The sequence below is a fragment of the Tetrao urogallus genome, assembly GCF_951394365.1.
Source record: "Tetrao urogallus genome assembly, chromosome: 2".
In the NCBI taxonomy this organism is placed as follows: Eukaryota; Metazoa; Chordata; class Aves; order Galliformes; family Phasianidae; genus Tetrao; species Tetrao urogallus.
The window spans coordinates 16,685,403-16,712,705 of record NC_136814.1 but is presented as its reverse complement, the minus strand read 5'-3'; the positions used below and the strand labels follow the sequence as shown (position 1 = coordinate 16,712,705).

Sequence of the window (27,303 nt, the reverse complement as noted above, 5' to 3'; positions counted from 1 at the left end):
TTTATCTGTGGCACAAATTTTGCTCCAATCATAGTGTTGCTGCTTCACAGATATACTAATAAAGGTCACGTTCAGGATCTAACAAGTTAGCAGTGAGCAGGGCTTTGGAATGTCAGAATCATCTTCCTACCCACAAGTCACAAAGATTCATCCCTTCAAATGATTTGAATACCTTTACCTTTGAAGGTATTCAAATCTCTTATGGAACGTGTCGTTGTGAACCTTGTGGCAGTGCTTAATGAACAACTTATTGTGCTGCCCACATTGCAAAACAACCACCAAATAAATAAATAAATAAATAAATAAAACTGTGTCAACATACAAAGAAAAAAAAAGTCTGAAATGTCTCTGAACCCAGAGTTTTATTGCTCTGTGATCACTAGTTACACCTTGATGCAATGTAGTCTGAAATAAATTGGCACGTACTACATAATTTAAAATCTTAGTATCGTACACCTTATATTGGCATCAGAAAAAAACAAAACAAAAAACAACAAAAAACTCCAGAGAATTGTTCTTTTGGCCCAAGATTAAAAGAAAGATAAAATGTTCCTTTATTGGTGGCAGGTGAGCATTCATTGTGGAAGGTCCTTAAAAATAGTGAACAAAAACTAGCAACGTTAGTGCCCTCCATAATTATATAAAAGCAGTATCAGGTAAGCGGCTCCCTTCTTTACTCTAGTCCTATGCTCTGGCACTTTTAGTATCCAAGTGCACAGTAACTCCCTCATCTCATTTGAGGAAAATAAAAGTGCTCAAGTGTATACCAACTATTTTGAGGGGCAAGAGGAGAGATTCCCACACACCATCCTCAGCTCCCACACAAACAGTACTTTTATCAAAAAGTGGCACTGCTTTCAGGATTTAGCACATACCAAGGAGTTTATAAATACTAAAGCTTTAAAAAAATTAGAATCACTTTCAATAAATAAATGACATCTGGTAATAGAGCTGCATTTGCTTTGTTGATCAGATATCTATATGCAGCATAAGTTATCTTTGTGAGGAAAGCAATGAAGTAGCAGACATGAAGTCCCTGAGGATCAGCAGCTCGTGTTCAACATGTTTATTTTGCAATGCTTGTAGACAGCAGGGTAAACAATCAGTCCCAAGGCATCTGCTTTTTAATCTCCAAGCACAGCTGCAGACACAATGAATCATTTCTGTATCTCTTCTGTAGGCAGTAATCTGTGAATCAGAATTCTTAATAGACAATGGTGAGGAATCAGTTCTTCTAAAGTTGGATCAAGTGCTCCACCGTGTGTTAGTCCTTGGCATTCAAATGGATCCTGCTATTCTTTCAATTGCTGACTGGGCAGAGTAGGTTGTGACTTCTGCCCCTAAAGTATCGTTGCCCATGGTACCATATGTTTGCTTCTCCTCATGGGCAAACATTGTCCTTTCTGTAGAACGAGGCTGCAAAACTCGAGGGATGTACATCTGAAATCACAAGCATTAAGGATTTTACTAGTCTCTCAGAGTAATACTGGGAAAATTTACTCAGGATAATCTTTTTCCCTTGCCATTCTTCTTTTCATCCATTTCCCATTCTTCACCTTAACAACTAAGGCCTTCTGCATCCTACAGGATGCTTCCTGGTGCAACACTCATCTGAATGTGCACAATGTGTAGACTGTGGCACAAAGACTTCTAATTCTACCCCAGTCTCACAGCCTTTTTAGCATCAAGGCAGAGACCTGCTGGTCACGTCACAACTTCAAAGTCACAAAGCAGTGGCAATTGACTACACCTGACTGCTGTCCAGAGATTAGGTACTGGCTGATGTAAGGCCCGTAACACAGCGTACAGTAGCACATCTCAACTACTCCTAAAGCTTCGGCCGAAGGTACTTCTGGAACACCACCTGGAACAGCCAAGGAGCCCAGCTGCAGAACTTGCTGGTCCCACCAACACATGGGAAGTCCTACAGTCCATTCAGACTAATGCATCCTACACAAGCTCTTTGCAGGGTGAGAAATTAAGCTTCTCTAGGAAAGAGAATGTTAGTAACTTTTAACTTCTTACAGAAGATGCTGGAATGGTTCGTACATCTATGTCTCCACTTTCACCTTGAACGTCTTCTATCTGTAACCGATAACAGGTGAAGGAAAGGGAGAGAGAACATCAAACTGTTAAGTCAAAACAATATTAAGGAATGTGAGCATTTAAAAACCTGCAGAAATATATCACTGGGCAGTGCCAGTTCTCTACTGCAGTCTCGTAATGAACTCGCCTCTAGCTTTCTTTCATACACTCCCATACTGCTTTCCTCTCAAATCTTGCTAACATTGCCGCACTTTCCACTGCACCAAATAACCCACCTCTACTGATCAGCCCTTGTTGGTCATCTCACTGTAACGCATCCCTGTGGACAGGCACACTTGCTGCTGACAAGGCAAGAAACAATCCCACACAAACAGCTGGCACTACATTAGGTGCATAGCTTGGTGCCGAAAGTGCTACCCTACCATCACTTACCTTATAGTTCAGTGGGCTCAGGTGCTTGAAACACGCAAAACAAGTGTAAGCCACGCAAACAGCAATTGTGATGCTGACAACTAGCAATGTAAACATTGTTGTAGGTGCTTTAAAGCCTAGAAAAATATTCAGAGAATACAATATAAAAATACACAGCAAGAAAAACGTGTTCTGTCTTCCCCACTTTCAGAAGCCTCATGTTTTTTCCTTAGAGGACCAGACAATCCACTTCCAGCCTCAGCTTGGAGAGCCTGGTTAAGCACAAATCTCTTTGGCTGGTAAAACTGCTGAACAAGCCATTTTCCCAGCTTTTTTTTTTCCAGAGGTCAAGAAAGGCAGCTGTAAAACTTGAGCGACAAAGCTCACAGATCCTTCTCCTCATCCCTCAGACAACTATTCTGGATCTACTTCTAAAATGCTTTTATTGATGATCTGTGAAATGTTATGGGTAGAGTCTATTTATTAAGTGTGGTGATGGCACTAAATGGAATGGCTTGCAAACAACCAAAAAAGAGAAAAATGACTTTCACAGATTACAGATGAATAATAAGACTGTAGCTCCATTGCATACAGCTGCAATGATTACAAAATGGATTGCAGTCAGAGGTGCAACCCTGCTACCAAAAAAGCAAGTCTCAGGTACACATACCAAACAATAAAGCTCTTCTGTACTACTGGCCTTTTAAAACCAAAAAATGAGGCATTGCACTAGAAGTATGGACAGAACTAGGAGGAATCTAAGGAAAAGGAAAGAAGACAAAAAGCTGAGGAAACATGAACGAGCCAGGTGGGATTCTTTGGGGTGGTGTGGTAGGAGCATGGAATGAACCCAAAGAAAAGATCTAGAAGAAGACTAGTAAGAAAACGATTAGAATGAATACAGAGATTATTCTCCAGGTAAACTCAGGAAGTACTCTGAAGAAATTAACCACATTTTGCAGTAAAGATTATTTGAGTAAGTATTAAGGGGAAAAAAAAGTTAACTCATCTGTTCCTAAGTTTCTTTGGCCAGAAAAATAAACACCAGTTTGGTACTTGTTCTTTTTTTGTTTTTGTTTTTGTTTTGGTTTTGGTTTTTGTTTTTGGTTTTTTTTTTGTGATAACACCAGCATGGGTAGTGACATGGAACAAACAAGTTTTTAGTAGGTTATATGAACAGATCTGTATGGACTGGTTGGAGACAAAAACAACAACAAATAACAGCAAATAAATGTTGCTGTTCAAACAGAAAAGGGAAGTGGAGAAAATATCAGCTTGCAAAAACAGTTCTTGAAACATGGGAAAAAACAAGCTTTCAAGCATACAACTACTGCAGCAACAGCTGCTCAAACCCAAGGATAGCCTGAAGCAGTAGTTCTGAGTGCCTCTTAAATCTACTGCGAGCTACCTAAAGTTAAATGACAGTCTGCCAACAGTATTGTCTAACTACTGGTATGCTAGAAAAACATTATGAAGCATACTGATTTGTCATCAGTGCTGTGAGAGCAGAGAAGGTAAAACACAGGGCTCCCTTCCCAAGAAGTGAAATTCAGCTCCTTCAAGTGTCACCCTCATCCCTTGCCAAATGCCTCCTCCTAGGGGTAAAGAGCCATCATGAACCTCTTCCAATGTCAAAGCTGTTAGCATATCCCAGCCAATGCTATTAGTACCAAGTGTTTGCAAAATAAAGAACACCCACATATCTAAGATAAATTATGTAAAACCATGAGTTTTCAAATCATAGAATGAGGAGGAGAGTCACTATCTCACTGCAGTTTTTCATGTGAAGTTTCATGGACAGCGTATAGCAGGTCTTAGTAGCATCATTTGCTAACATTCTAACACTTCTTTTCTTAAACAAAAGAAGCAGTAGCCAATTCACCCAGACTGATTATACAAATGCATGTAGTAAAGCCAAGAGCCACTTCACTAGTGAGAACTAGCTCTGAAGAGATTGTTATATTTTGTGTGGAGGTTTCTTTCTTAATTTGTTGTAATAAGTCTGTCACTCCACAGCTCAATTGGCCAGTTCAAACTCAGTGCAATACGTAACCACCATAACTTCATATTTACTGGAGCAAAAAGAAAAGCCCATGATGTCTATGAAGTTTCACGTGTAATTTAGGTATGCTGGCAAAAGAGGTAGGAGTATCTTCTCAGTGAGAACAGGTTATACTTACCCAACCTCAAAAAAGAAAAAAAATAAAGCCAGAAAAGGCAGAGAATTGGAGCTGCAAGAGCCTGATTCACTGCTGAAAAGTGCATCTTTTTCTCCAGCTTAGCAGGGAGGTACGCATAGTAAAGGTTATAACGGTCAACCATGTGCTTCAGGAGCATATATATTAACCCTGGAAGGAAAAAAAAAATAATAATAATAATCCAAGGAGAAGGGGGTTGCAAATGTGATAAAAGCAACAATTCTGTGAGGAAACCTGCACAAAGTGACCCAAAATTCAGATACTAATGGTGGATACAGGCCAAATATGAATGAGATACAGTTGCATGACAGCATGACAGCAGTCTGCTCCTAAATTTGCTCATGAGGCAGTGCCAAGACCCCCAGGGTCTCACCATCCCTCCCCCTCTCCTCAGACTTCTATCACCCACTCATGCTCTCAGGGTGCATCCAGAGCTCCACCCTAGTGCTGGCACATGGGGTCACAGTGGTTGGGTAGAGTTGGAAACTTCCTTACACAGCACTGGTAAAGAGGAAAGGTCTAACAGCAGCTTTGTGTTTGCTTCTCAGCCTTCGATAAATTCATGTCTGGATTTCAAATCAGCTGTGTTTTATCCCCAACAAAACACTTACAGATGTGACAGTTGCAAATTACAGCAGCTCAAGTACACAGTAGCACATTCCAATATTTACAATTGCACACAAAGAAGTCTAAATAAACATAAACTGTGTTGTTTAAAAAGCAGCCACACTCTCCCAATAATAAGATTGGTGATTAAAAATTGTTCTGAAAAAATATCTTATTTAGCTAATTATACTGCATCTAGCTTTCCAAAGTTTTAGATTAAAAAAAGATTATGCCAATACTATCAAACGACTTCGTACAACATGCCTGAGAGTGGAAATAAGCGTAGCTGTTGAAAGAGTTCTTCATACATAAAAACAATCTTTATGAACAAAAGATGCAATAAAATGAAACATAGTTCAGATCACAGGCAGTGAAAACGGGCAATTGTCCGAGAGTTCTAGACAGTGGTACGTCTTCTGCATGCTCATAGTGCATTTAATGACGGGTACAGCAAAACCAAAGAAATCCTCAAACCTACATAAGTAATTTAAGGCATAAATTTTAATTTTGTTTGTGATACGGTGCAAAGGAAACTTCCTAGAAAAAACGTAGCCTGTGACTTTGAGATCTGGATAACTTCTGAAGGTCCTGCACTCCTAATTAGCTGGTAGTCTAAGCCAGCAGGGCTATTGGAGCATACAGTATTCCTCTTCTTGTCCATAGGCAAGACTAAGACCACGTGCCAAACAAAGCCTCTTCTGTCCTTTTCTCCACAAGAAGGGATGGCAATGTGGATCAAAGTCCTAAGAGTGATCAGCATCTGAAGAGTACACTAAGAAACCAGATCTGGGCCTTATGTAGCTCCCACTTGCCTCGGCCTCACCTATGCAGGCCCACAGCTCATTGGAAACTTACCAAATGGGACAATGATGGGGCATGTAATGCTATAGGCCATGATGACAGTGAACACGCACAACATCCAGGCATACATTGCTCCAAATTCATATTCAAATGCCTGTTGCTAGGAAAGAGAAACAAAGATTCTTATCTCTCAAGTAATCTATCAACACATCAGAAGTTAAGGTAGACAGACTAAAACAACAGTTCACCTTCTCTTATACCCTCCTAGGAGAGATCACTTATTTCCTTGAGAGGTATTAACAGCAAATATGCACTAGCATTACATGTTTTAAACAGCTATACCTACAGAAAATACACTACTACTTTCATAGCCTTACAGGAATTCCTCAAAGGTATTTTCAATTACAGGAAGCAACTACATGAAACCACAAGGTTAAAAGTGACTGTGCCAGACACAGAACCTTCATCTCACTGCATAGCCCATTGTATCTGTACTGATCCCTGTGCTGGCTTTAGCAGTAGAGAAAGCTCAAGATGCCACAGCTTTTGGCCAATATTCCCAGTGCTAAGGAAAGGCTCTAATACCTGTTTAATATTTTTCCTTTCTGCAGTGGACTTGGCCATTACCATGCGTATGGTGTAAAGGATGAGGCCAGGCAGGCGCAGCAGCTCCATCCCATTGCCAATAAAAGCAGAGGCAATCACATAGTTCACAAAGAACGCTCCCTGGTCAGGCAAAAAGACACATCTACAAGGAAATACATCAGTGACTGGAAGGCTGACAGACAAACAAGTTGAAAGAACATACGCACACTTCTAGAATTCTCTCTCCATAAGGAGAGGTACAGAACACCATGAGAAGTAGCTACAAGTCTAATAATCTTGCTGAAAAAGAGTACAACATAACTATAAAGGCAGTACGTGCAGTATACTGTAAAAGTGTACTTTTATAGTGCTATTGCAAATTAGCCTGTAAGAAGACTTGCTGAGTCACACTGTTTGGAGAAGGAATAAATTGCTCAAGAAACAAGACAGTGCAGTCTGATGGGTGGCTGATAGCAGAAGAGAGCAACAGTTGATGTCTATTAACAGCAACTTGAGACAAGATGAGATAAAATTACCCTACGGCAGCCTTATCTCCCAGCTTAGAAACTCCTAACCATCTTCCCGTTACTGACCTGAAATAGCGGTGGGAAAAAATCATCTCTTAGTAACTGCATCCTATTCTTTCCCTCCAGTCTCTCACAAACTAGCCACTGTGTCCAGCCCATAGTCACAGAGCTTCTAATAACCAATATCTGCAAGTTTGCAGTACTGGCATAAAAACATTTGTATTTCTTAAAATCAGAAGTGAGTTAATGGATTTCAAGAAGTGCTGCAGCTATTTTGTCTCACTGCAGTCTTCAGGAGAATTTTCCCATCAATGACATGCAACAATCCTCACTACATTATCTAGTCCCTTCACCCCATCCTGTCTTTTTGCATCTCTGACAGAATTTTCAAGGACATGGAAAAATAACTCTTCATTGAAATTTTGCATATGCTACCTAGCAGGAAAAGGTACGGATTTCTTCACAACAAAGGCATTTGTGTTGTCTCCTACTCTCGCTTTTCCGGAAGTATCACCCCAGTGCTAACTTTAATAAACACTAACCAAAATTAGACACAGATAAAAAGCATTTTAAATAACCTTGCAAGAAGTTGCTTAATACTTACTCCAGCCTAATGGCAGAATCAGACGACTCTCTGTCAAACAGCCAACGGAAGAAAAAATCAAGGCTGAAAGAAAGATGGCTAATGTGATTCAGAGGCTATTTGTAATTTATTGTGTAAAAATGCTTCTTTTTCAGTAGTTCAGAATACTATTTCAGCTTTATAGTTACTGACAGTCATAAGCTGGCAGAGAAAAAAAAAAAGAAGATGAATAATCAAACATCCACTTCATACTAAAGTTTTAATGATTCATTTTTAGCAACCATCATGTAGGTAGGGCAAAGACAAGCTACCCAGTTAGCTAACCACTGTACGGGTCGAAAAAAAAGAAAAGAAACCGTAACTGAAGAGTCAGGAAATTTGGCTCTTGGCTGTATCAGTATGGGCTACTTTCAACTAGAAATTATCTTTCATTGTCAAGAGATCCCTTTGCTACAAGAAAATCAGACTCCAGAAATAGGCAAGGCTAAGACAGCCTCAGATGAAAGGTGAACATTGAGATATTGTAATATTATCTAGTTGTAATAACTGTCATTATATTTAAAGTGTAATGACAAGATCACCAGACAGTCTGGAAAAGGATGAAAGTACAATATCTAAGCTTCAACTAGCAAACAAAGGAATATTACAAAAATTTTATAGGAATATTATTAAAATATTCAAACATTACCAAAATATGGCTTTACCTAGTGAGACCAAGGGAAGGCAGAATCAATACCATGAAGATCAGAAATATGTAGACTTTATGCATCATTATTCTGTTCTCTGCAGATCTACCAACAAAAGAAAATTAATAAGAAATTCATATGAAAGCCTTCCACGCATGAAGAATTTTGCCCAAAGAACATCAGCACCCAGAAGACTTCCAGCTTCCCCTGCCGTATTGCATTGCTGCAAGATACAACAGCAACGCCTTTGAGACACACTGATTTGGACCAAGCAGACTCTCAGTATCTTCTTGGGCACAGAACATATTTTAGAATATTAATGCAGATGCTGGATTAACAAGACTACAGTCCTGCACCGCAAGCAAGGAGATGTGCACCCATCACAGCTGGTTTGTCAGCCAGCGATACTCATCTCTCAACAGTTTGTGAACAAGCTCCACACCAAACCTTATGCCAGGAGAGATTAGGCAGTATGCAGAATGGCATCACCTCCAAGAAAGCAGACACTCAGATAAGCTACTTTACTTGCCAAACATCAACACTTTGAGAACAACATGACATTACTAATAATCTGCCACTCCTACAGCAGCAAGAACATCTTTCTAGTGACTAATTGTCACCAGAAAACTGCAGAGATCGCCATAAACAACTGATTTTCTTCAGGATGGTATCAAATTAGGCATTAAAACCACAGTGGCTTTATAGGATCACATAGCCCTTGGGCACTATGGGATCTATCAGTTAGTACAGCTATAGTAATGCTTGAAATCAGATCTGCTATCGCTAGCAACTCTAGAAAACTTATGATCAATTTAAAATGGCTCAAAGTTGAAGGGAATGGTACAAAAAATAAAAAGGATTTGACCCTAGAATCAAAAAAATGAACAATGGCTGCAGGGGGAAGATTAAACAAAAGCAGGTACAACTGGATTCAGTGTGCAGTAACACACGTAAACTGAGCATGAAACCCAGCACACGAATCAAGAGCTCCACCAGGTTAGCAGCACATCACCTGACACCTATGGGTGGCCCGCTTGTATCTGGAAAATCTTATGTCAACAGACCTGACAGGCTGTGGTCCTGCAGGCCTTCTCAGGTCACCACTAGCAATATCCAACAGCACAGATTTGTGCACTGTTACATCCAGGTCATGCAAAATAACAATGATGGCTTTCTTATAAGTAGCTGTCAGTAGCTGGAGCCCTCAAAATAGGATTTGAGACTCCAGTGTTCTCAGCCTTAGGGGATCAAAACCCCCCACTTTTTACCTTCCTAGAGAACGACCTCAGGGAGATTTGAGGTACTAACCATGCTCCTGTTGAAGGAGTATTTTTTTTCTAATTAAGCTTTAAACACAAAGTGTGTGTGAAGGGGGAGCAAAAGTGAATCATCTGGTTGGTTTTGTACTTAATATACAAGTAGAATAACTCCAAAACATTGGTTACAATATTAGAAAGAGAAGAAAAGATGATATTTCCTGCTACAAGAACTCCACAGACTTAAAAAAAACAAAACAAAACACAAAACAAAACCAACACCATAAACAGTTGAATGCTTCTCCTATTATTTTTTTTTTAATCAGTAATTCGGCTGATAAGGCCAAAACAGTAGAAGATTTTGCTTACTTTGTCCAGTGGGACTCCAGCAATGTTGAATAATAAACAATTGTTGGCAGCAAAGCTGAGAAGGACCAGAGCAAGAGCGTTGGGAAGAACTGACTGATGATAGGATTCTGATGGAAATAAATAAAAAAAAAAAAAAGAGGGTGGAGTAAATGTTAAAGGCATTTTAATACAGCTGTGCTAGAAGAAGTGCTAGAAGGCTGCAATAATCAGCTTTTTGTAGATGGTAGCAGATCACGCTAAGGCAATCTTTTTGAGATTCAAGTTTGAATAAGTTCAAAATGAGCTAGAGCTCAGCTCTTGTGTGCAAGACAAGAAACAGGAGCAGGACTGGGGATTGAATTCCATGAGGATGAAGTCTGACAAGCAGTTTTTAGGTTGTACACGCAAGCTTTGGGAAATATCTAAAATGAACAATTTGTAAGAGATTTTAGCTGAAATTAGACGTATAATGGCATCCTGGTTTTCAATCTAGTAAGCAAAACAAACCATGGCATTTCTTCAGAGCTTAAAATCTGAATTCCCATCTTCTCATGCTAAAAATCTAAATATAAGTTGGATACAAAACTGGCCAATGTTTCACATTTTCAACATTTTAAATGTAGTAAAAACTACAATCCAAAGATATGAGTAAATATAAGATTGATAATAATATGAAGTTCCAGATGAAAATATTCAGCCCATCAAGGAACAAAAGAGGAGGAACCAGGGACTGATTCTGGACATACGTGTGTGTGTGTGTGTGTGTGTGTGTGTGTTTTTGTAAGTCAGCAGCTACACAAAACACTTTTGAAAATTTCAACAGATTTAGCTTATATACATTGATTTTGTTTTTTTAAACCATACATCCATCCCTTTAGTAACATCTTGCCCTATATACAGCTGTATCCAAACATGGCGATACTCACATTAAGGTAGTGAATAGGTTTAGTGACATTGAACTTGTCCATGGTTGATATGATTATGGATGGAGTAGTAAGAAAAAACAGCAAAATAAGAAGAGACAAATTAATGCACCACCATCTGACCCACCAGTTCAGCCCACGCACCGAAAGATTATTCCTGCAAAATAAAAAATAAAAAAAAAAAAAAGGAAAAAGCAGTAAGCATTTGCTGCTACAAGTACATATTACCTGTCAAGTGACAGGTGGCACTGCTTTTTCATATTCTCAAAGTTATATAAACAAAGCACTTCATTTGTACAAACAAGTTATACAGACAAAGTTCCTGTTGTTATTAGAAATAAGAAAAGTTGCAGTGGTTTCATTAAGTGATAACATAGCTTGCACTTGCAGGAGAATTTTTTCAGTCTTTTATAACACCTAAACACAATGTTCAAAGTAGTTAAGACCTGGGATGAAGCAATTTTTTGTTCTGCACCTACGTATTAAACTGAGAAAGTTAAAACAAGAGACTGAAACTATATGAAGAACAGCTCTCAGAGGCAGAATCTACCAAGAAGCTGTGATTTGAAAAGTAAGGAAAAAACATCCAACTGAATCCACAGCAAAATCTGGTCTTAAACAGGCAGCGTTCTTAATATTTCCTGAAACAATTCCCCAAAGGACCAGAACGATTTGAGCCTCAGCCAAAGCCAAGCATTTAAAGTAGACAAAACAGGGACAGAGAGGCTCTTTATCACCCCCAGCAATGACAACTATCATGGTGAACCCACAGCAAATCACTGTTTCTCCTCTTCTTCATGGGGAAAAAACAACACTTTTTTTGTGCCTAACTTGCAACAGAGATGCCACAACTAATCTACTGTCACATAAACTGGGCATTATATTGATTGAATCCTAACTTACTTACGAAGCAACCAGAAAACGTTTAGTCATTTTTAGCCTGTAAGCACAACAAAAGATAGCACAGAAACAGCCTGATTCAAAATTATGTATTTTCATCACTCTCTCCTGTCTGTGATGAGTAAAGTTACTGGATCGCTCAAAAGATATTGGCAGACAGACCACAGTTCACACAGTGGATCAGGCTATATTTGTCCTGCAGCACATAAAAAAAAGATACACACCTATACAAACTTGGAGAATACTCCATTCTAACACCAAATTCCTCACCTCAGACCTCAGCAACAGTTACACACAAACGCCAAAAAACAGAACTGCTGAGGTACAGAGTGATGAATATTTTTATTTATTTATCTATTTATTTATTTCATGTTAACAGAAAAAGCAGATGCCAGAACTTTGGGGTAGCAAAACCCTAATCAGCCTCTGAGAGGTGTCCCCAAGGTGAAAGAAGAACACCATTAATAGAAATAAGAATTCACATCAGTCTCATTTCTGGGTTAGAGGAAAAAAATAAAATAAAATACAGACCCTTTCTTCTGTCCCTATTCTAAACCTAAAGTATTACAAACGAAATGGATGGAAGACAGGAATCTTACCAACATATATTCTCAGGATAGGTAGCATATTTAACCTCCCAGTTTGTTACGCACAATTCCTTGCTGTAGGATGATGGCTGGGGTTCTCCTTTACACTTAATACTCCGACATTTGCAGGCATTGAAGTCCTTAAGGATACTGCAAGGAGGAAAACAAATAGGATTATTCCAAATTACTACACCTGAAAATGCTGAAGGAACACTGCCCATAGCACTAAAAGGCATTTTTTTTTCTTTTAATAACCAGAGATCAAGACAGTGTTTAGATAACGTTGTAACTTCATCTCATGCATGCAGTGACCATTAGATACAGTTATTAACAGAGGACTTTGGTACCTGACAAAACTGGAAAACAAAAAAATAACCTTGAATCAAACTGTTCAGTGCTGCTATCAGTGCAGCAAAGGCTCATATAAAAAATAAATAAATAAATAAAATCAAACTCAGAGCATTGGAAAATAGAAACAAAGGCAGCCAGTACCCCAAACATCTCACGTAATTACAGCTGTTTTCAAGTCAAAGCAAATCAATCCTTTAATCTACATTCAGATTTGATGTGGGCATAATGAATTTTAACTAATTTTGATTTTTCACACAATTTTTTATAATGCAAGTAATATAACAATTTGAAATATCTTCTTTCACCCACTCCCAGAATATCCACAATACTTATCTCCTGAGTTTATTATCAGTGTACTTTAAGTTTAAACACAGCCAGAGTAAATCCTTCCAAAGATTTCTCAGAACACACCAACAGAAATGCTTAGCATTTATTTAGACACAGTACAACTGTGTGTGTGCTGTGGTGCAAAAGTTCTGTGCTACACTAGCATGGAAATAGAAATATATCACATCTGAATGAGGGGACTCTAAAATTCCTGGTTACGCTTGTTTCTCAGTTATGCTCATAACATTAAGAAAACAGAGACGATTAAGAAACCACACAAACAACAAACAAAGCAAAAATGACAAAACAGATCTCTACCTTACCAGAATTCAAGCAGGGACATCAGCATCTTGCAGCAGCAAGTATTTAAGAAAGTTAATTATAATTCAGTAGCTTGTTTTTTAAAAGTAAATAAGCAGGAATCTTTAGCACTTCCAGACACGCTACACAAACGTGAGCGCCAGCACTAATCAAGCTTGTACAGCTATCTGATTCCATGAACTTCAGTCCTGGCTTTCTGCTTCTCCCATCCTATTTCAGGGCTCTGTGGAGCAGAGACCACTAGTGACACCGTATAATTTTCTAATCTGGTGGCTTCAACATCAAATGTAATCTAATTTTCCAGAGAATAGAGTTCACAGCAATAAAAATCTTTTCAGTTCTCCATGATTCAACTCAGAGATGTCTGTAATGCAACTCTGATGCATGCACCGAGAAATTATCACATCCAAATTATAAACAAGTTAACAGTCAGAGAAGAAACCTCAGTGCTTATTTCTTCTTCCAGTTTCACACATTGAAAGATTATTCTGTGCTCTAAAATATTTAAATACAGTGTGTAACATGACAAGATCAGAAGAGGAATGCAATTCACTGCTTTTAGTCGGAGCCACACAAAACTTCCCCAGCACTTTCAATTCTTGAAACCCTACAGCCTAGGCTTCCCTGAAAAGACAAAGGCCTTGGAAGATTCTATCACCAATGTGATTTGAAGGTCAAAAGAATGTAGGAAACTAGAAAGACTATAGGGAAAAGAAGAAAAAAAAAAAAAAGGCATGGTGTGCTGCATTTGTAACACAAGTATTATTCTATTTCCTTCTACTCAACCTTGTGTAAGTAGAGGATTCCCACAAACTGTCAATTGAAAAGGACAGGTTACGTGCATCTTCTGTATAAACAACTGGGTAAAAGGGGCTTAGCTTCTGATACTGCATCTACACAGAATCTACAGAAACAAGTAAGAGACACGTAACAACTGTAGAATCTGTATGAAGTCAAGATCTTGAGGGTCATATAAGCAACATGAAAGCAAAAGGAATATTAAAACAGGTTGTGCCACACAATCACCTCCCATCTTGAAAAGTAGTCACCATTACCAAAATCTAGAGTATCTTGTATAAGTCCTACAACACAAAATTTTATTTTACAGGCTTTTGAATCATCTTATCCTAGGTTATCTAACAACTTGTGTATTGAACACAAAGAAGGGTTTTTTTAAATATATACTCACACATTTATACACACACACACAACATAAAAAGGCTGAGTGCAGACATTTTTTCCTGTAACTTGCACAGCAAGTGATCAAACTTTCTTTCTACATATTTAAAGACACACAATGCTGGGAAATTAGGTTTCTTCTCTTTACTCCACCCAGTACTTCACCAACACCAAACATCTAGAATCTACTTCTAAAACAAGCTCACTGCTTCACCGAGGTTACTCAGTAGCACCCACTGTGATAGCTTAGTAACTACTTTCGTACATTACAAAATGGAGAAATCAGTAACCCCTTTCCAAGATCCAACTAATTTGGCCTACTACTAACCTAGACTAATGGACCCCACAAAGTAGGGATTCTTATCCCACTAAGTACCCAAGCCACTTAGTCTCTTAGGCAATTAATTCTTCATTTGAAATATAGAGGCTAAATGCATATTTGCAGAAAAACTTACCAGTAAGCAGAGCAGAACAAATCCACATGATGGTGAAGAAGAAGAAAGGAAGAAGCAACATAAGCAGACAAGCAACACAAACAAGATCAGTTGTACTATTAAAGTTAAAAGAGAACAAAGAAGATAGCAGATGAAACTTACTAGGTTGCCATGGATTTCTCTTGAAATGTTACAAATGCCATTCCTAATGGTTTGTTTTGAACTGCTTCTTCCTCTTTTGAGAATTCCTCAATCAGTCCATTTGTAACTCTACTATAATACTCCACAGCATCTTCCTGTTAAGAAATTGATGAGTGTTACATCCAAGCATCAGATGGCTGATACCTTCATTAAAATACAGTTCTACACAAACCACGGTCCTTCTTCCTTCCACAAATTACAAATCACGTCACCACATGAAGACAAACAGAAAGTTCTCTTGTATTTACTTTTTGCACTAAGGTTACACTACTAAAGTTTTGGGGAAATCCTTTCCTCTATTGCACAAGAACATGAAAGATAAGTTCCCTGCAATGAATAAGTAATTTTTTAAGCTCACAGGATGTTACATAAAAACTACTCAATATGATCTTCCCAGCCACTGTAAAAATGAACAGATCTCTCACCCTTTCACATCCTCTCATTTCACAGCAGCAGAACTGACCACATGGCTTAGGGTTGACTTTGACTGGATCACCATGCTTCTCATACATGTGTTTATAGTAAGTCAGGCTTCTCTCTGCCTCGTTTCTAGGTGGAAAAACACATCCAAAACATTTTGCAAGAAAACAGTATCAACAAACTTACAAAAAACATAAACCCCAAGAGAAAACATTGTGTCAAAGACTGACAGCTAATCAGTCAAAGACATTCATAAACCTTATTCTAGCTACTTTGTACAATTAATTTTCAAGCCTGTAATGGCATTGAAGAGTCTTCACCCCTGAGGTTCCCGAAGAAAAAAGTTGCTATTGTACAGTCTAGAAGTAAACCTATTTCCCTCTTCCCTGACCACAGCAGCAGTCTGCTACAATTACTAATTAGTATTACTAATTCAGCAGCTGGGTTTTCTAATTTGTATTGTCTGACCAAGCAAACAATGACATACCAGCCAAGCCTTTAGAAACACATACTTCAAAACACAGTTGAATCTGACTGAAAAGCAAAACAGAACTGTAAAAGCAGAAATCATTTCTAGTATGTGCAAGCTCAGTACTATTGGTAAATGTCAAAATGTTGATTAAGAACTTGCAAGATATCTACAAAATTATGCTAAATTCAGATAGATACACAAACAAGTACCTTTTCCTAAATAGATGAATAAGCCTGGATACATCATAACATAGCTGGACCTCCAGCACAGCACAAGTTGGGTAGGCAGCACTGAAAAAGAAGCAATACAAGAGAAGTACACTGAATAAACTGTTTCAAAGACCGTCAGTGGTGTCCAAATGGTATCTCAATTACTTCTGAACAAGGTAGCACAGAGAGCCTTCCACAGAGACCAGCGTTCAAAGTTACGTTAGCATGAGATGTGCAGCATTATTCCCAACTAAAAGCCATGTGGGAATATTTACGGGAAATGTGGAAACAACCACATTTTGGGTTCTAATTTTAAGATTAGCTAACTAGTTTTATTGAAATATAGCATTTTTCATTCTATTCTCAATTCTTTCTAAGGAAAGTGATAGTTTTAGAAGATGGATACTATTACATGATAAGAAACAGCGCAAGAGTCAAACACATTTCTGCCTGGGAGTTAAAACGACTAGGATAATTCTAAATCCTTTGTTCCTAATTAAGCGTGGAACTTACACGAAATGGCCTTGAATAGCTTCTTGTTTTGCATTTTTTGGAAGACCAGTTATAAACAATGTGCACTTAACCTGCAAAAGAAAAACAACAAGAAATCCTATTTTGAAAAATGGCATCAGTAAAGAGAGAATATGCAGCATCACTGCCTTCCTCCTAAGTAGCTGTGTTTAGATGGGGAGGAAAAAAAAAAGGTAGGATATTTCAATGGGAGCAGTACCTATTCAAGATAGCAAAACACCTCCTGCACTGGTTAAAGGCACTACAATTTCACAAGGTCCTATTACTACCCCCATCCACCCCAATCTCCAGACACTTCTCACAACTCAGTGGAGATTCATTTGCAGTGAATTCTTTCAGTTGTGTTACATTCTAGCAAAGAGGAGGCATCCCAGCAGCTTGCTTTTTTAGCACTGTCTGCTTTCAAATAGACCTGGCCCGTTCCTGCCCTCTCCTCCCCACCCCTGCCCACACACACAGATTGATTGTTTTCCAAACCCCAACACAGAAACTTACTATATTTTCTTCTTTATATGTGACTGTTTTCATGTGATGACTCATGAAGACAACAGTCAGAATCAGGTAAACAACAGCAAAACACGTGTGCAGCCAAAGAAGATTGTTACTGTTGGACAAAACATTATGAACATGAGAAGCAGGAAGAACTAATTATCCCACCAACACACATAGTCATCAAAATGCTAACCAGATTAAAACCTTTCTGTAAACACAAAACAACAAAAAAGGTAGTAACTGATAAACACGCATGCACATACAGATCCTTGGACAGGCATTAGGGTTACCCAATACATTTTACAGTGCACAATTAATGAAGGTGCAAGACAAACAGCTGATTTTAGGCGACACTGAGCTTATGCCTTTGCATTCAGATGACTAATTGGAAGCTCCACGATATTAGCCAAGATACTTTTCATTGGTCAGTGGTTACTGTGCTAAACACATAACTGAACTCCCCTTGAATACAACCCTTATCCAAACCAGAAACATCCTAATACAGAGGCTAAACCCCACTTTCCTGATGGCTCCTTCCTCCAAACTTAAAAACAGAAAAGTGTTCTGTATGCAGCTCTTCAGTTTTGAGATGAGTACTACTAATAACATAAAATACAGGAACCTATTTTGCAGATAAAAACCCAACCAAACAACAAAATCCTCACTAGCTACAAGGAATCATAACAGTTAGATAAAAGCAAAGTGCATTGGCAAATATTCTATTGGACATTACAGAATGGATAGAGAAGTTTTGAACAATGATATAAAAGAAAAGCTGTACAGATTAGTATTGCAACCATTTTTACAGACTTTTTTTTTTTTTTTTTACATGAAGTTACTTGAATTGTGAACTCAAATGGGAGAGACATTCACAAATCTGGTTCAAGAGAATTTAAGTTATCTGAGTTGCACATTACAGTAAAGCTGTCAGCTTTGTTTTCCTTTCCACAATACAGTTTCTTCTGGCATAGGTATTTCTCAAAACAATATTGTTAGATGTGCAATCATTAGCCAAGACAAACAGGTAGTAAAAAAAAAAAAAAAAAAGAGCTGAGAGAGTAGAAGCCAAGATCATAGATTTCTTATCAGAGCCATAACATACAGCCTGAAGCAGAACGCATCCTGATTTCAGTTGACAAAGCACGATTAAGTAATTCCTACCCTGAGAGCCACGTTGCAAGCATCAACGCATGTATTCAGAAACTATGGCAGGAAACAGACATCAGCATAAAAGTACCTTCCAAGATTCACTCACCCAGTTTCTAAGTTCTGTATAGTTGTTCTTCCAAAACTGTAGGGATCTTTAACTAAGAAGGAAAAAAAACAAACCACATAGCATCATTAGCTGGTATAAAATACATCCGCAAACTAAAAATGCTTTTTTTTTTTTTCCCCAGACATTGATCTACTTCAACATTAAAACAATTTAATCATAATCAATATTGGTTGGCAGAATTACATTTTAAAATTCACAAAAAAAAAAAAGAAAGCACCTCAATATCATACCACTTTCAGCTCATTTAAAGAAACAGTCATTTTAAAAATCTGAATGCTAGATTTTTGCAGCATGTTTCCCCTCTTCCCACAGTCTCCTTTCATACCCAATTAACAACATTAGAAAAGAAGCTATACTGAAGGCACAGGGACAAACTACCAAATTATAGAAGTGCACAAGTTACAAAGCTCTTTAAAGCATAGGTAGTAGCAAATTGAAAGCAAAAACTGGGTCACTTTAAGGGCAGTAGAAGAGAACAAGTTTTGGGTGGGGGGGGGAAATCAGCAAGTCAGTACACAAACTAAGATGCAAACAACATTGTATAAGAGAAACCAGACAAAATATAAAGAAGCACTCTGCCCGAGAGCTCCTGGGAAAAAAAATCAAAATGAACTGATGAGTAGCAGTGTAAACCAAGATGATCAACCGAAGTCAAGCCTGTAAATGTGTACAAGCCTGTAAATGTGATCTTAGCAAGACTGATAGGAAGTCAGCGCATAAGCACATTTCATGGGCTAATAAAGGCTTGTTATCAAAAATGGAAATGTGTTTAAACAAGATCTGCCAGAGTTGTGTTCATTAATATTCTATAGGACAGGTGGTAGACTAGAGGACACACTGTATTTGTCGAGTACCAGTCGATCAGGATTAAGACTGCAAGAAACATGAAACAATTTTTTCAGCCCAGTCAGCACAAAGATTCAGCAAAATGATTTGCTACTCAAAATGGGACAAAACCAGGGCAGAAGGGAGCAAACAAACAGAAAGTCCTGAATGCTTTTACAATGGCATTAAAGCTGATTCCTTTCAGAATTAAAAAAAAATTCTTACCAAGAAGATCACCCGATAAGTTGACAGGCAATATGACACCAACAGACAAAATGCTGACAGCGACCAACAAGCAGATGATGTGACGTTGGAAGGTAAGGTAATGTATGGCATCTTCACCACATCTGTCATGAATCTCATCATCACTACATCAGAGACAAAAAAGCACATCATCAGTCTACTTAGTACTCATGTAGTTGCTTGTTTGGGGGTTTTTGAGCATACATTCTTTTCTCAGTTAACCCAATGACTTCCCCTCCAATTCCTATCACTTTTCAACACCACTGTGTTCCCTCATCTAGAAGTTTAACTGCTTTGAGTTTCAGAAGTGTCTTTTTCTTGCACAGAATCAACATACAAAAATTAATATAATGAAATTTAAGATGGAAATAAGTAATGTGAAAATACGCATGCAAGTTCCTTATATCAAGCTGGAAGAGGACAAAGACATCTGCCACAACTTTCTGCTTTAGAACAGGCACAATGGAAAGCCTACATCTCAAATTTTAGGGTCACCTGTGACAGTGTTCACACATCTGAAGAAAGGCTTCCTTTCAGGAAAATGATAATAGAATCACCTTAACCTTAGAATTCTTAGCATCTACTCAATTTCAGCAAGATAGATGAGTAAAATATGAGTTCTTGAGAAAGGAAGGGAATAGCAAAAGGGGAGAAAGTCTCAACTGCACTACTTTCTTGTTTCAAGGTATCCAAGCTAGAAGTGCATTTTTAAAAATCATTATTCACTAAGCTCCAAGAGACATAAAGAACCAACACCACAAGTCTAGTGCTCGCTTTCTGGAAAACAACAGGATGGGCTTTTCTTTGTCCTGCAATTCCAGCCCCAACTAAGTCACCAGTTCTCCACAGAATTCCTTGCACGGAAACCATGTTTCCTGCTCCAGGGCCTACTGGCTTCAAACAGAGGAACACCCACATAGTACCCTTTGAAGGGTGTAAGCCTGGAGCCAAGTTCTTAGCTCAGAATCCATACAAAAGGCCTAGATTCAATTCAGTTCACACACTGTTCCTAGATCAGGAAGTCTCTCTGGCCTGTCAACTGAAAGGCAAGTGTATCCTGGAGAAGCATTCCTATATAGTCACCTTGTTTTCATGTTATTTTTTTTCCCCAACCCACTACTGCCCACACACTGGAGGCACCTGCAGCGCTCTTTGTATTAAAATTCTGTCTACTCAGGAAAGAAAAAAAAAAAAAAAAAAAGCACAAAAAGTCTTTTTTTTTTTTTAATAAACACAATTTTAAAAAGTGATTTACTATTTATTTTTTGTACTTACTGCATCCGAAAAGCAGCCGCCATCCAAGAACAAAAGCCCTGGAAAGAAAAAAGTTGTAGGAGTTAACATAGAAATACTTCTCTTAATTGGACAGGGTAGATGCTAGGGGTTTTTCTATTAAGCCAATCTCTTAGCTAAAAAGCTGGCAGCCAGATAGTCTGAAATCATTGTTTAGAAAGAGAAAAATACAGAAAATACACACAGAAAAACACCTACTGCTCTACACACTTTCTAAAAGGTAATTTGTATGTCTGCCTTCACAGCGTATTTAAGATTTGAGGGGCATTACTTGTATATTTACTGCTTGGGCTCCTTAAACTTATACAAGTCTAGATCCCATCCTCACTGAAGAGAAGTCAAGATTTAATCTCACTATGAAATTTGGTATTTCATGCACAATTTTAGAATGGTGATTTTCTCCCCTAAAAAGAATGCTTTTAGAGATTCCAATTTCAAGGAGAAGCTGTCTGAGAATCTGATACAAGTTTAAGATATTAACTCCAGTTAGAAGTCATCTAGATTTAAAAACCCTCCTGTGAAACAGTACAGGAGAGATCACATCCCACTGAATGTTCTAGTATGGTTAAGAGCAAAAAAAAAAAAAAAAACCATATCTCCCTTGAAAGGCCTATTCTTTCATGTTAGTATTCAATTAAGAGACATTTTTATTCAACTGTTTCAATGATAGAATTGCTAAGTTCAACCAAAAAAATTCTTCCACTACTAACTAATTTTAGTATTACAATGTATAACCCCTCTCCTACTTGAGAGTTATTTAACAACACTGACACAAGATACTGATTGCTTATACAACAATAACTTGTCAAGAAATGGACACATTATTAATTGCTCTATAAAAACACAGTACATGATGTACTACTAACTTTCACACTGAAAGACCATCTATACAGAAGTACAGACTAATACACTGGGCAAGATGGAATGGCAAATTATAACAAACTGCATTAGGTAGTTTATATCAGAAAAACTTAAAGAAATCCTAAGATACTTACACTGTCATACTCAAGAGCTTCAGGTGATGATGAAGATGCTGATGAATGGGTATATCTTACTCCACTGAAATAAATTAAATGATGCTTTCAAGTATCTTTCATAACTGAGGCTGGAGTTTCAAATAATTATTTCCACTTTAACAATTAACAAGTAACTACCTGAAATAATATTAAAACACTTTTTCCACTTACAAAGGCAGCGGTTTTCACCTTGTAGCATATGCCTAACTATGGAAGCTAGTACAGTGCCTCACATTCAAAAGTCAGGACCTGTAAGCTCCTGAAAAGAGAGTAACTGAACTAGAAATAAAAGTGAGCGTTTTATTGAGGTGTTCTTTTATATGAGTGCAGTTTAATACAAAACAGGTTTTTAAGTCTAGGCAAGATCAGTTCTGCAAGGTATCTCAGATACTCCTCATCACAAGAGACCAACTTGTTTCCCTCTACATCTCTCCCTTCAACTTACAGCCAGTACTCAGAATTTCTCTTTATCTGCAGGGTGCCCTCCTCATTCAAATTCAGCACTGTAGCAAGGCTAAAGACAATGAGAGAACGTGCAGCTTTCAATAGAAAGAGCAAAGTACCTGTTTTCAGTTTGTTGCTAAAAAGAAACGTTGCAATGGTGATGTGACATAATTACGGGATTTGTGGATGTATTAACAATAATTTTGGCCTAGGCCACAGTGCTATAGGGACAGGAACAGCCTACAGTGCAACTCACTGCTCAAGGACCTGCTTGTCCCATGCAGATCTCTACAGCCCACAGAGAAGTCTCTTCATTCTTGTTGTCTGAGTCGGCTAGATTAAAGCTGCCTCAGTTATTGCCCTTTTTTATTTATTTATTTTTGCACATCTAATTTTCACACATGTACACGGAGTGAGTCTAGAAACACTTTGAGCCATTTCCTTCTAATTAATTGTGGACTTAACTACAACTTAGAGATAGGACAAGGGGGAATGGTTTTAAACTGAAACAGAGCAGATTTAGGTTAGATAGTAGGAGGAAGTTTTTCACTCAGAGGGTGGAGAACAGGCTGCCCAAGGAGGCTGTGGATGCCCCATCCCTGGAGGCATTCAAGGCCAGGCTGGATGTGGCTCTGGGCAGCCTGGTCCAGTGGCTAGTGACCCTGCCAGATATTTGAGGTCCTTTTCAATCCAGGCCATTCTACAATTCTATGAATTTAGCTGTACCATTAAAACAAGCAAGAGTCTCACTTGTAAAGCTTATTCACTTCATAAGAGATGACTAGTTTTTGAACATTGAGACATCACCTCGTAGAAATAATAGTAAAAATAAAAACAGATAAATAAATCAAAAGCTCAGTTGCAGTTTTCACTAAAAATCAGTGGGGAATTTCAGAAACCAGTTAGAAGACATTCGATTTTAAATTATTTCTAAACCCTTCACAGTAGAGTCTGCGTAGAGGAGCTCTGGGAAGATACTGGGCCTGAATCAAGACATGCACAACAGTCAGTATCCTTCTGTCACAGAAGCACTGTAAACATTAATATGTAGCCACATGACTTGTTAGCAGACAAGCAACCCATTCTCTCTCCTTTTTTTTTTTTTTTTTTTAAACATCCACTCCCTTAGCCCACAGCTGGAGAAGGGAATTTACAATGACAAAGGCAAACAAGCAGTTTTCAAACTGCCACTGCAAAGAGGAACTTGCAGCAGAACATATTTCAAACAAGGTAGGAGGATTACATTTTTAACAAGTACACATATGTGATTACCAACATCTAACTGATACAAATTCACTTAAATTAAGCCCTGCTTAACTCCACTGCTTCCACGTTCCCTAGAAGGTTTCAACAAATCAATCTGATTGTGTATCTTTTTACCCTTCAGCTTCTGACACAAGAGCAACGCGTCCGTAGTCCCAGAATCTCTTCCTTATAATGGAAAACAACAATATTAAAATCTAGAAAATAAAAACAGAGATTTTTATATTTTATTTTGTAATCAGCTTTCTTGGGTGCATAAGCACACCAAACAATAAGTTAAAAAATAAGTTAACAATAAGTTAAAAAAATGCTGTCCTAAGTCTTAAACCAGCTATCACAAGTTAATGGCTCCAGTGGTGATCACACTACAAACCAACCCAGCGGGACCAAAGGAGCAGAAGAGCCACCTTCCTGTCCTCATTTATGAAGGAATCCTGAATGTCATATGTCTGAACTGAATGCATATCCAGGTTTGTGAAAGATAGCAGTTCAAAGCTTTCACATATATATCTTTACTGTTTTCTTTTACTTGCATCCAGAACTATGACGGAAGACTTCCAATGCCGTTCTTTTATTATTTTTTATTTAACATTAATGTAACTGGCTGTAGGGAGTTTAACCATTTTCTCCAGAATTATTTTATATCCTACTCAGTAATAAGTCATGCATTAGTACAACTCATAAAACCCAGAAACGTTCATTTTTTGACTTCCTCCCAGTATTTTCCTTTTTTGAAAGAGACTAAGTAAAAAAATAATAATAACAATCAGTGTATTTCACAGGTGTACTGCCTTTTTTTTTTTTTTTTTTTTTTTTAAGAAGAACTTGCTCTTTAAGACGCAGAACTAACAAGACCTGTTTTCCATGCACATGTTAACACGTACACTCTCGCCTTCCAGCCCCTCCTACATCCCATACCTGTTTGGCCAGTGATGTAACTTATCTCATGCTATGCAAGTACTGAAGGGTCAGCCAGGATACATGTCAAGATTACCCAGCTAACTTCCGCATTTTGCAATAAATAAAGCCTTCTTACAATAACCTTCTCCCCAACAGGAAATAAAAGTTGAGATCCTTTTCCTTTATCTGTCCATTAAGCTTCATGCAATTCATAAATTTCAGCGATGCCAAATCCTCTATGGTCTAAGACAATCCAGGTTTAAATTGGCTAATATATTCTCCAGCTATTAGGAGGAGGAACTGACAGGCAAAATGGGTAGATAATGCAACACATAAGCCTCACTTCCTCAGGAAACCAGGCTAGAAATAATATTCAGAAACTCATCAACTGGCAGTTATTAAAGAGATCTGCATAAACGTGTCATAAGCATAGGAGGAGTACAGGAGTTGCTAAATAAATTGCAGTACTCGGTAGTTGAACAAGAAAAAGTCTTCTGCATTGCAGCTAGCTCTTCCTGTTTAGGCGAAGGTGCAGTGCAGAGGCTCAGTATCTTTATATTCAACCACAGCTTAGGAAAAGAAAAAAAAATTGACAAAATTTTATTAAATGCTACTAAATAATTTTTAGGTACATCTTCTAGTTCTTACAGAACTACCAGCTCAGACCTCACATAGGTAGTTTTAAGTTTCCTCACATGGCTTTCTAGAATTTGGGAAATGTGATCCCTTCAGTCTGATTTTATTATCAAAACCTCAATTCTCATACTAATTTGCCAGCCTACAGCTCTTATTTTTTCTAGTGACTTAGGAACACTTTTGAGTTTGAGACCAAACTCATAAAAATAACCAAAAAATTTTTGGAACCCCAGGCCTGCCTTAGCAAACTAATCAATTTCTTCCTTTTATCCAGACTGAGCTTCTTAGTACACTACTTCTTTCACTTCTTTATGAGATCTAATTCAGACACTTGGGAAGTGACAGATATTCCATATTGCAACTTCTCTTGCAAAACAATCAGGACATTTTCCTCTGGACAAGCAATTTAGCAATGGGGCATTCCCTTACCAAAAGTATACCCATAGTAAGGAAAAAAATAAGACAAAACATAGAAGTTTGAGTTACCACTTCAAAGAGCACCTTGGCCCTAAATACAGACCCAATCATTCTGCACTCTTCCTACATTTACACATCCAACATTCAGTTCACATACAGGTGGGATGACAGTGTCACTGTGATTAATACCTGAAAAGTGCCTTGAAGTTCCCAGGATGGCCATAGCATATTTGTTATTTTTGATGATTCTTAGAAACAAACCACTACCCGATAAACACAGAATCCAGCACAACCTGTAACTTTTGAGAAGGCTCTAGTATTTTCAATATAATAAATAGAAACCAGGCTTACAAAAAAGCAGGTGACATCAAGCAGCAAGACAGTTGGGATTCCACCAAAAGTTACTCCCTGGAGCACTGTGCTGCCCCGGGCAGTGCTGTAGCAGTACGTCTCATTTGTTGAGTTGAAAAATCCACTTCTATTCCAGGAATAGGCCAGATGAGAATCTCCAATACCCAGAAAGAAGAGAGGGCTCATCTTGTCTTTCCCTTAATAAAAAGAAAAGAAGAAACTACATGAAAAGCCTGCTTGATATTTCCAAGATGTACTGGAAGAAAAGCACAGGAAGACTCAACAAGGAAAGTACTTTGGAAAAAATAGTCATATTTGACAATCACTCCTCTTTATCTGGGAAATACTTTTGCAATAATTGACAGACTCAGTTGTTGGCAGTGCCCAAGTGAGAATGCCTGACATCTAACCGATCCCATTTTCCACAGACACCTGAGGAAAGCTACTGAAGAACACACAGACCTTTCCATCATCTGATCTATAACATTAAACTACTTATTTCAGGCTGGATTCTGACTGTAGGAGTAACACAGGGCACTAGACATTCTAACACATTATAGCAGTTCAAAGACTTTGTTCCTAGTTGACGAGCACGTGTGACCATACTGGCTTGTAAAGGCCTTGAGATCATTAACAAAATTGTCACTAATTTTCCTGAAAAGAATTAGTGCACAAATACATTCCTCCTCCTCTGTTCTTTGGACATTGCATGTTTTCCTTTTTAACAGGAGAATTTAGCTAAGAGAGCAGGCACAGTGACTACAGTACCTTGCTAACACAAAAGAATATTTTCATTTTTCTAAGAGAACAGCCATCTACCTCATTTTATTCAATTGACTTGCTCAAATTATTTAGTAGACAACACACAAGACTCAGCTACCAATACAAACACCTTTTAATCAGTGCATGCAGCTGCCCACTTATTTTGAGACTTTCAGCTTCAAGCATTGCTTTTCTTGGACCCTATAAATGTGATGGTTCTTATCTACTTCGGACAGAAATATGCTCCATGTAGAACATGCTTCTGATTGATAAATTTATAAAGAAAGCATACCCCAAAAAGCTTTATCCTTTGGAATCAAAGACTGCAGGTCCTCATCACAGGCCTAGATGCACTACTTTGGGGATATCACACCTCTACAAGAAGGCCACACATGACAGCGCTATTCTGGAGGATGTAAATGAAAGAATATGATTAACCACAAGGTCTCCTTTTAAATAGAAACAAAACAAAACAAAAGCCAC

At 38.1% G+C, this 27,303-nt stretch overlaps 1 protein-coding gene across 1 annotated transcript; it reads right to left on the bottom strand.

Annotated features, from left to right (window-relative positions):
- Positions 1 to 1,278: 1,278 nt before the first annotated feature.
- On the bottom strand, positions 1,279 to 26,244 carry TMEM63A (transmembrane protein 63A; the record flags this gene model as incomplete). Its single annotated transcript, XM_079550205.1, has 22 exons — positions 1,279 to 1,440; positions 2,026 to 2,085; positions 2,479 to 2,594; positions 4,638 to 4,805; positions 6,117 to 6,222; positions 6,648 to 6,810; positions 7,779 to 7,841; positions 8,462 to 8,548; positions 10,069 to 10,175; positions 10,974 to 11,127; positions 12,470 to 12,607; positions 15,232 to 15,365; positions 15,696 to 15,819; positions 16,372 to 16,452; positions 16,885 to 16,955; positions 17,398 to 17,506; positions 18,650 to 18,701; positions 19,721 to 19,863; positions 21,014 to 21,051; positions 22,027 to 22,090; positions 23,872 to 23,951; positions 26,059 to 26,244. 22 exons carry the CDS (start codon positions 26,242 to 26,244, stop codon positions 1,279 to 1,281), a joined length of 2,406 nt encoding a protein of 801 aa, XP_079406331.1.
- Between the last annotated feature and the right edge of the window lie 1,059 nt (positions 26,245 to 27,303).